At 50.4% G+C, this 10,775-nt stretch overlaps 1 protein-coding gene across 1 annotated transcript; it reads left to right on the plus strand.

Annotated features, from left to right (window-relative positions):
- The first annotated feature begins 34 nt into the window (after positions 1 to 34).
- SPSB3 (splA/ryanodine receptor domain and SOCS box containing 3) lies at positions 35 to 10,590 on the plus strand. The gene is made up of 7 exons (XM_083152685.1): positions 35 to 231; positions 2,555 to 2,698; positions 3,324 to 3,498; positions 3,587 to 3,774; positions 6,337 to 6,439; positions 6,529 to 6,654; positions 7,053 to 10,590. The coding sequence occupies exons 1-7, from the start codon at positions 61 to 63 to the stop codon at positions 7,412 to 7,414; spliced, it is 1,269 nt and encodes a 422-aa protein (XP_083008811.1). The 5' UTR covers positions 35 to 60; the 3' UTR covers positions 7,415 to 10,590.
- The last annotated feature ends 185 nt before the right edge of the window (positions 10,591 to 10,775 follow it).

The raw sequence follows: 10,775 nt of genomic DNA on the forward strand, positions 1-10,775 counted from the left end.
CGTGCCCCTTGCTGTAAAAGGAATTGCTGGACCCTTCCAATCCGCGGCAGCGGCTGCCCAATGGCACCGCCCCACTGCGCTGACAGACAGTTCCTCAAGCCAATAGCGAAAGAGCGTGGAACTGATCTTATTGCTCTTTCCCCCAACCGAGTCGCGGGGCGGAGCTGCTGGCTGCTGAGGGCAGGGGGAGCTGAGGGGTTATTAGTGACGTCGGAGAGTCCGGCTAGAGAGGTAGGTAGTGGTACCGGGGGTAACGGCGGACAGCGGCCTGGCTTGCGGGCAGGCCTGGCTGTGGGGGAGGCAGGGGGGGTGAGGGAGAGCCAATGGGGATAGGCCATAATCTGGTCACAGCAGATGCAGTTAGTGCTATAGACCAGCAGCTAGGGGGTGTTATATATAGTGCCCCCATAATGGCCTGGGCACTGCCCCCCATCCTGTTCTATACAGCATCCATGTCAGTCTGCGTAATAAGCAAGGCAGGGGCCATTGTCCTGTCCCTGGGATAAGTTCTCCCCACCGGCCCCTGTGTTATGTGTTACTACAGCTAGGCAACCTGTGGCTCCTGACTTCTGAGGAACTACAAATCCCAGCATGCTCTTCCAGACAGGGGACATATGTCATATGCGGTGTGTACAGTGTGTGTGTGTGTATATATATATATATATATATATATATATATATATATATATTAGTGGATACTTGTGTATTATCAGGGTGCCCACTAAACAAATAGCTTAGTGCCCTATTCTGCGTATTGAGATCGCATCGCAATGTTGATGCCATGCAATGCGATTCAGCACCCCCCCCACTATCCATGTCACCCCGAAGCGTGGCGAGCGGCGGCAGAACGTGTCCTCCCGACCTTTTCATACCCCCACTATCCACGTCGGCGTGGAGTTGATTTTATAAAGTGGGACGAGCGGATGCGGATTACTTTACATGTATTCCGCGTCCCCTCGCTGCGCTCGCCACACTTTATAAAATCAACTCCACGCCGATGGTGGGGGTATGAAAAGGTCGGGAGGACATGGATAGTGGGGGTGTGCTAAATCGCATCGCCTTGGATAGTGGGGGTATGCTAAATGGCATCGCATGCGTTCTGCGTGCGATGCAATCCGGGGCCAGGGCGCGCAATGCGATCTCACTATGCCGGCGTACGCAGGGAAATTGGACACCCTGATAATACACAAGTACCAATTAGTGTTAGCTGTTTGTGGTGTCTCTACTTTAGTTGAACTACAAATTGCAGCATTTCCTGGAAGCTAAAGGCACTACAGTGTAGCGCTCTATATAATGTGTGTAGCATTGTCACATAAGACCGCGTCTGGCTGCTGGATGAGAACTTACACTGGGGATAGGATAATAGATCTTGTCGCTCCTATTACACAGGTGCTGTTACTTAGGCCTGACATGGATGATGTACAGAACAGCATTGTGGGCACAGCCTTTATGTGGGACACTTCTTCCAGTGAGCTGGCTGCTCTAGGGTGGTGTAGAACGGCCTCTCAGTTAATCATGCCTGTACTTCAGTCCATGTAGAAATATATATATATATATATATATATATATATATATATATCTCACAGTCTCGTTTTGTGGCTATTGAAGGGACTTTTACACATTTTCCTCTGCAGTTTTCTGGTCGGCCACTAGATGGCTTTGGGGTCAGCCTCTTAGTATTCCCCCTATCAGGTATTGGATTCAGTATTGAATCCCGGCGTTCAGAATCCCGACAGCCGAAATGCCGACAAGGGGGGGGGACGTGGATCGCCCCCCTTGCGGGCTCGCTGCGCTCGCCACGCAGCGGGCCCGGTGCCTCGCTACGCTCGGCACGCTAATTTATTCTCCCTCCAGGGGTGTCGTGGACACCCCAGGAGGGATAATATTTCGGCGGTCGGGATTCTGAACGCCGGGATCCCGACCGCCGGGATTTTAACTGCATCCCCAGGTATTAGGGTTCAAGCTGTAGCAAATCTTAAAAATCTATACATTTAGCTTCTGATCTCTGAGCTGCAACCACAAATAACTAAACTGTTTCACTAGAACCCATAGCTCTGGTCACATGCACATATATACTGGAGCCCACCCTTGTGACTGTCATGAGGAGACAGAGGTTTGCCTGTAGAGTGATCTGGAAGCTTACACTTTACATAAAGAGGGGTCATGTACGAGCCCTGCTGCCAGCAGTAACAACCACTATATTTGCCGTCATCTTCCAAACTGTTCCAGAACAATATGAACAGTCCCATTCCCAATCTATATTTGTAAAACCCTTGTTAGAAATGTTCCCCAGTGCAGTTTGATGCTGGTATGGCTTGTAGCCCAGAGCTGTGCAGTGTTTCTGCTTTGCAGCAATGATCCTAAATGCAGTAACTGAAGAGAATCACTCCTACGGCCCAGGATTCCAAAACCATACAATCGCATTTGCGGATCTTGAATTCAGGCCATAAGGATCCGAGCTTAGTGTGAAACGCTCCGTCAGACAATGATAGGTGCAGCGAAGCCTACTCAAGTCTGTGCATTGTCTTCTCTTATGAGTCTTTGGATTTTCTAGCTTCTAGTGAGGAACATGGCACGCCGTCCGCGCAACAGCCGTGCCTGGCGTTTCGTGCTGAGTGGGGTACGTAGAGACCAGGATGCCCGGGCACCAGCGCTTCAGACAGGAGATGACGCCTGGGGTTACGACTCTGATGGACAGGTATATCTGGACACTTCATTACATTGTGTCTGCTGGTTAAATGCCAATCTATAGCTTGATTGTATTTTTACTGTATTAATGAGCCAGTAATGAGTCCAAAATGTAACTGTTCTGATCTGAACAATACAGGTAAAATATACTGTTCAGTGTTCCCCTATTGCACTGAGGTGCATGGTGGGATGCAACAGCTGGAGGGCCATAGGTTCCCCATCCCAGATCTATGTGATGGTTTTACATGTAAGCTCTGTGCTGTAAAAGGTGAGAGTACAGCAGTGTATTGATTGCAGAACTCTCTCGTCCTGTTTTCATACATATGCCTGCAGAAATAGACCAACATGGGGATTCATTGATCCGTGTCATGCTGTCTGTACTGTCCAGAGTGACTCAGTGTCCTGCCAGACAGCACTAGCTGCACATCCCAGACACATACAGTATATACTTGCTGTAAATGCGCACAGCACAGGTCAGAAGGCAGCAGATCACTACATTTCATTGTTGAACAAGCCTAATTACACCACCCCACAGTATAGGATTGCGCTATATAAATAGCGGATTCTAAAGATATCCGCCAGTCGGACATGGCATGTGTATCCTGCCTGACCTGTTGATTTCTCTTCTTTCATAGCACAGTAACAGTGATTCTGAGATGGAGATGCTGCACTTCCCTCCCTCCATCCCCAGTGCAGTACCTGTGACGGGTGAATCGTATTGCAGCTGCGACAGCCAGAACGATGCCTATTGCTCCAGCCTGCACACCTTCCAGCAGATCAAGAACTGCCAGTGCGGAGAAGAGGATGACTGTAAGACACTAGAGGGATGGATGGCTCCTGTAACTATCTGTGTGTACCCCCACCCCCACTTTATGCCCACAATGCTTTCCATTTGCAGATTTCGACTGGGTCTGGGATGATGGAAGTAAATCCACGGCCACGGTTCTCAGCTGTGACAACAGAAAGGTCAGCTTCCACATGGAGTACAGCTGTGGCACAGCCGCCATTCGCGGCACTAAGATGCTCACCAAGGGTCAGCACTTCTGGGAGATTAAGATGACCTCGCCGGTGTATGGCACAGACATGGTAGGTCCTTTCTACTAAGCAATGTAGTGGGTAGTGATCTTTAAGAAATATTTATTTGTTTTATAGACCTTTCGTTGTGTCATGGTGCCAAGAGTTATCGCTAAGCAAAGTCCAAGGCTATCAGCTGTTTGTGAGGTGCAAACACTCATACTCCGTTGCGTAGCTGTAAAGAGGACCTCTGCTGGTGGCTGGAGGTAATACGGGTCCAGCACCACCACAGAGGTGGCATTCAATAGGGTACATTTTCAAAGATGGGAGGTCTATTGAAGGCAGGATGTTGCTATGGGATGTTGCTATGGGAAACCAATCAGATTCTATTATCTTCTAGAAGGTGCTAAATAAATAAAGAATTGGAATCTGATTGGTTGCTATGGTCAACCTCCCCATCTTCAATGGATCTCCCATCTTAGTAAGCCCCCATGTGTGCTGTTAAGTGATCACTATCTCCTAATAGCATGGGGGCATTAGCCCTGCAAGGTTTCGGGCGGCAGAGTGGCGGTCCTCCCCTATGGCGGGAAAGGTTTTGTTATAGGGCGGCAGAGTGGCGGTCCTCCCTGTGTCGGGGCAGGTTATGTTATAGGGCGGCAGAGTGGTGGTCCTCCCTGTGTCGGTGCAGCTTATGTTATAGGGCTGCAGAGTGGCGGTCCTCCCTGTGTCGGGGAAGGTTATGTTATAGGGCGGCAGAGTGGCGGTCCTCCCTGTGTCGGGGAAGGTTATGTTATAGGGCAGCAGAGTGGCGGTCCTCCCTGTGTCGGGACAGGTTATGTTATAGGGCGGCAGAGTGGCGGTCCTCCCTGTGTCGGGGCAGGTTATGTTATAGGGCGGCAGAGTGGCGGTCCTCCCTGTGTCGGTGCAGGTTATGTTATAGGGCTGCTGAGTGGCGGTCCTCCCTGTGTTGGGGCAGCTTATGTTATAGGGCTGCAGAGTGGCGGTCCTCCCTGTGTCGGGGCAGCTTATGTTATAGGGCTGCAGAGTGGCGGTCCTCCCTGTGTCGGGGCAGCTTATGTTATAGGGCGCCAGAGTGGCGGTCCTCCCTGTGTCGGGGCAGCTTATGTTATAGGGCTGCAGAGTGGCGGTCCTCCCTGTGTTGGGGCAGCTTATGTTATAGGGCGGCAGAGTGGCGGTCCTCCCTGTGTCGGGGCAGCTTATGTTATAGGGCTGCAGAGTGGCGGTCCTCCCTGTGTTGGGGCAGCTTATGTTATAGGGCGGCAGAGTGGCGGTCCTCCCTGTGTCGGTGCAGGTTATGTTATAGGGCGGCAGAGTGACGGTCCTCCCTGTGTCGGTGCAGCTTATGTTATAGGGCGGCAGAGTGGCGGTCCTCCCTGTGTCGGGGAAGGTTATGTTATAGGGCAGCAGAGTGGCGGTCCTCCCTGTGTCGGGACAGGTTATGTTATAGGGCGGCAGAGTGGCGGTCCTCCCTGTGTCGGGGCAGGTTATGTTATAGGGCGGCAGAGTGGCGGTCCTCCCTGTGTCGGTGCAGGTTATGTTATAGGGCTGCTGAGTGGCGGTCCTCCCTGTGTTGGGGCAGCTTATGTTATAGGGCTGCAGAGTGGCGGTCCTCCCTGTGTCAGTGCAGGTTATGTTATAGGGCTGCTGAGTGGCGGTCCTCCCTGTGTTGGGGCAGCTTATGTTATAGGGCTGCAGAGTGGCGGTCCTCCCTGTGTCGGGGCAGCTTATGTTATAGGGCTGCAGAGTGGCGGTCCTCCCTGTGTCGGGGCAGCTTATGTTATAGGGCGGCAGAGTGGCGGTCCTCCCTGTGCCGGGACAGGTTATGTTATAGGGTGGCAGAGTGGCGGTCCTCCCTGTGTCGGGACCGGTTATGTTACAGGGTGGCAGAGTGGCGGTCCTCCCTGTGTCGGGACCGGTTATGTTATAGGGTGGCAGAGTGGCGGTCCTCCCTGTGTCGGGACCGGTTATGTTATAGGGTGGCAGAGTGGTGGTCCTCCCTGTGTTGGGGCAGCTTATGTTATAGGGCGGCAGAGTGGCGGTCCTCCCTGTGTCGGTGCAGGTTATGTTATAGGGCGGCAGAGTGGCGGTCCTCCCTGTGTCGGTGCAGGTTATGTTATAGGGCTGCTGAGTGGCGGTCCTCCCTGTGCCGGGACAGGTTATGTTATAGGGCGGCAGAGTGCCGGTCCTCCCTGTGTCAGTGCAGGTTATGTTATAGGGCGGCAGAGTGGCGGTCCTCCCTGTGTCAGTGCAGGTTATGTTATAGGGCGGCAGAGTGGCGGTCCTCCCTGTGTCGGGACAGGTTATGTTATAGGGCGGCAGAGTGGCGGTCCTCCCTGTGTCGGGGCAGGTTATGTTATAGGGCGGCAGAGTGGCGGTCCTCCCTGTGTCGGGACAGGTTATGTTATAGGGCGGCAGAGTGGCGGTCCTCCCTGTGTCGGGGCAGGTTATGTTATAGGGCGGCAGAGTGGCGGTCCTCCCTGTGTCGGGGCAGCTTATGTTATAGGGCGGCAGAGTGGCGGTCCTCCCTGTGTCGGGGAAGGCTGTTATAGGGCGGTACAAGACATATTGCTATAATACCTGTCTGTTTTGGTTGTTTTTGTTCTGCTTTCTCAGATGGTCGGCATTGGCACATCCGACGTGAACCTGGACAAATACCGTCACACTTTCTGCAGTCTGCTGGGCAAAGATGCGGAGAGTTGGGGTCTCTCCTACACAGGTAACTGCAGTGATGCACACACTGGATAAGAGGACACCATCCCATCCGTTTCTGTGTTCCCACATGTCCCCCTCTCTCCTGTCCGCCAGGGTTACTCCAGCACAAAGGTGACAAAAGCAGCTTCTCCTCCCGCTTCGGCCAGGGCTCAATCATCGGGGTGCACCTGGACACCTGGCATGGGGTGCTAACTTTCTACAAGAACAGGAAGTGCATTGGTAATTTTTACATTAATGTTTATGCTCTAGCTTTTGGGTTTTTCCCCCCAAAAAGTCCACTATCAAGAGAATTTGGCCTATTCACGGATTAGGAACATCCCTTTATGGCTCCATGACAGCATAGATCCTGGTGTAACCCAGCTGCTGATGCTCCTGAGCAATCCGTTATTCCCGTATTCTGCGGCAGTTAGCCAGGCTCTCCGTACTAACCTTTTACACTGGGACACTCATGAATTACACAGGTTTGGTGGCTGGATTTCCCCTGGGTTTATTCCGCAACAGAACCTGTGTAATTCATGTGTGTACCAGTGTAAAGGGATCGTATAGTAAGTGATTTACAGTAGCATTCCTGGTGGATATGTTTATGCTGTATAACCTTTGTTCCTCTTGCTTCCTAGGAGTAGCCGCTACCCAGCTAAGGAATAAGAAGCTCTTCCCTATGGTCTGCTCCACAGCCGCTAAAAGCAGCATGAAAGTGATCCGTTCTTGCTGCTGCCGCACCTCCCTCCAGTACCTGTGCTGCGCCAGGCTGCGTCAGCTCTTGCCCGACCACGTGGACTCTCTGGCAGCCCTACCTCTTCCTCCTGGTCTCAAACAAGTGCTGAGCAACAAGTTGGGGTGGGTGTTGCAGATGGGCATTACCCCTTCCAGGCAGCGAAAAACCGACACCTCGGCCACCCCTTCCTGTGGAAGCGACTCTGACAGCAGCTGCCCACCGGGGGTTGAGGACTGCCAGCGAAAGCGGTGCCGCAGGATCTAGCAGCAGGTGGTGGCAAAGGGGGTGCTCTTGTGTACCCTTCACCTGGCATTACATCCCACTGTGAACTTTTGTACAGGACAAATAAAATGAGGTCTCCTCTCCAAAGGAAAGAACTATTTCATTAAGAGACAAGGGAAAACAGGAGCTGCTTTCTCATCCTGTGACTTTGTAATACCTGAATGTTGGTGCTAGAGACTGACAGCTCAAGCCTGGTTTATTGGTTCAGGCATCATCAGACCTTCTGCCTTAGGTGGTGCAAATGTGGAACATCTGTCCTTCAGACGTTTATAGTTTATGTGGCTCTATGATGTGTGTCTGAGATCTGTAGCCCTGTAAGTACCAACCAGCACTTTACCAGGATCTGTACAGCGGTGGACCCTTCGTCTGCTGATGGCAGCTGCAGCCCTGAGGCTAACTTTGTCCTTGTCATTAAATGGTTTAAATATGAACTGCCCCAGCATAGGGGCTCGATATAGGATGTAGCCCCCTCACAGTCGCTGCTCCCCTGCAGCATCCTTTAACGGTTCACTAGTCACAAAGGACCTCGCTACCTTAATGCAGGTGAATGCCTGAGATCAAAGTTGCTCTCAGTGCCGTATCCTACATGCATTCTGGAGAATTATTATGGAGGGGCAATTGGACGGTGTCTCGTTCAGGAATGGTCAAGGCGACAGTTATATAATATACCTGAACAGCATCCTATAATGAATTCTCACTAGACTGTTTTTCTTTTTTTTCAATACGGTAGTCTTTAGACAGCATTTGTAAGTAGATGCAGCGAGCTGAAGGGGTCTGGGCTGGGGTGTAGTCCATGTGAAATGTATCTGTGCCCTGCGTTATAAAATATAGCCAGGAACCTAAACAGACTTCTGATAGGCTGGATTTCTTTGTCTTGCAATGATTAACTCTGGCGTATAGTGATCGGCAGATTATGGGCCCTGCGATCCTGTTGTTCAGCTTCATCCTTAAATCCCCAGATCTCTGCGGATTCACCCTTTGGGCCTTATTTTGGCTCACTCTTAGAGGCAAATTATAGCTGCCCCGCCTGCAGTGCACATGGTTTTGTCCATTTGAGAAGGAATTCGCCTCTAAGAGTGAACTAGAAAAAGGCCCGGTGTGTGTGTGTGTGTGTGTGTGTTCTGCAAAGGATGATGAGTTTCTTACTTTGTCCAAGCCATGTCTGTATATGTCACTGACTGCAAGGTTCCAACAGTGTACTCGAAGTATGAGCGCTATGGTGAGGTCTGACTTTGTAAGGTGTAAAAACCACAAAATAGGTCCTTTTTTTTTCTTTTGCCCGTACTAGTACCATCAGTGGGAATGCCCTCCGTGGATGAGTCTTTGTGCTGTGTGAGAGCCACACTAGGGAGTAGTCTTACTGCTAGCTGGCTGCGGTAGGAGTGATCTTATTGGCTGGCTGCGGAGGGAGCGATCTTATAGGCTGGCATGTGGTCACAGGAGGTAGGAGTGTGATTCTACTGGCAGCCAGCTGGTACATTGTAGTGGTCGGCAGCTGACTGGTGTCGTGTTCACGAATAGTAGGAGTCCTACCCCCAAACGGTTGGAACATGTGATCACTCGGCTCTTCTAGTGTACTACTCAGCGCAGAGATGACCTGTACAAAATAAGACCATTACTATAGGGGGCAGAAGTCCTGAACAGAATGGCTCCAGATCTTTACTGTGGCCGAGTCATCTATTCATCCTAAATTGGTCCTGACTAGTTCTAGTGGTTTCCCTTCGTGCTTGGCATAGACTGCGTGTGGTTATCAGCGATTACTGTACTGTAAGTAGATTACGTGTCTGGCTGAAGCAATATACTACAGCGGAACGCACGAGCTGTAACTTTAAATGACGGTTCTCCAGTTATATATTCAGGAGTTTGTCTCTTTCGGTTAAGCAAACCTAAGAGTGTCAGCTCTTCGGCTGAGCACAGAAAGTCCAGCTTTGCTTTTACAGGCCTGGGAGGCCATTACAGAAACTTCTATTGTGACCGGTCTCTAGATGGCCTATACTTGGTCCTTGCAGACTGTGATCCTGGTACCAGCTCTGAGCCTGGCACTTGCCACCCAAACCTGTTCTGGGCACACTTGCTGGCCTAGATCTAGACAAGTGACGGTACGGCTCCGTGCTGGGGAAATAAGGGACTTCCGATGTAGATTATAGGCGCTGCTGTGAGAACAAATAGCAGGGTGATTCGCGCAGCTTGGGTAAAGGGCAAGGCTGAGACTCGTACACATTATCTATGGGAAGCATGCCAGGATGCACCAACAATACAAGGATCTAAGGTAAGCAATCCAGAAAACCTGGTTTTAGTTGTAATGTATTCTGTAGAAACAAAAAAAGTCTGAATTTTTTTTTTAGCGTGTAGAACTTTTTATTTTGTATTAAGTCTTAGCTTCCCGCACCACGGGGCTGCTGCTGAATTAGGCGAGTGCGGTTATGGAGCGTGAAATGTGTGCTCTATGTATTATCACAAAAAGGCCAAGGCCTACATCCACCTTCAGATCGGACACATGTGGATGAGGAGGGAAAAGATTGTATGATATCCGCTGTATCAGTTGGGCCTGAGGGCCGGCGCATATACTGGTGGTGATAACAGTTGTTAGCACAAGGTAGCGGCCTCCGATGGTGAATTCATCCCCGTAGCATCTGTCACCGATGTGCATATAACGTCATTTGGGCGGGAGGGGGATTTTTGTTTTATTTTTATTTTACACGTTTGATTCATAGGCCTGAATGAATTTTATATCTGCTGTATTTTTTTGTTTTATTAATTATTTATTTAACGGCCGGGTAATTGTGAATCCATGCTCGCCCTCGAGACAAATAGTCGTTTCTTGTACTGATTGGGTGTAAATGAGTCTGGATGGAAGTATGCCAGACCCTAACGTATGGGCCTCGATATGCTTCTACTAATTCATCATGAGCTCCAACGCGTTTCACTCGTCACGCGATTTCCTCAGCGACACACTGACACGCACAAGAGAGACAGCCGTGGTCATACACTCATTGCAGCGCAGTCTGGTTCATACCCGCAGTTTTACATTTGTCTTTCTGTAATTCACTCCTTGCTCTTTATATTGGTGTACAAAATATAATTCAGAAAATGTAATCCGTGCAAAAAACATGGCCATAATGTAAGAAACGTGTGTACATATAAAGCTCTTACTCAAACCGGTGTGTTGCAGTTTGTGTGTTATGCCAAAACTTCTGTCCGCTAGCAAGACAATATGAATAAAGAATATAGGTGCTGGGGATTGGCCCTGACCACTAAAGTTCAGTACGCACTAGAGCAGGGGTAGCCAACCCCAGTCCTGGAGAGCTACCAACAGTTCACATTTTCCAGCTCACCTCACAGG

Source organism: Crinia signifera, chromosome 7 (assembly GCF_055691185.1).
Source record: "Crinia signifera chromosome 7, ASM5569118v1, whole genome shotgun sequence".
In the NCBI taxonomy this organism is placed as follows: Eukaryota; Metazoa; Chordata; class Amphibia; order Anura; family Myobatrachidae; genus Crinia; species Crinia signifera.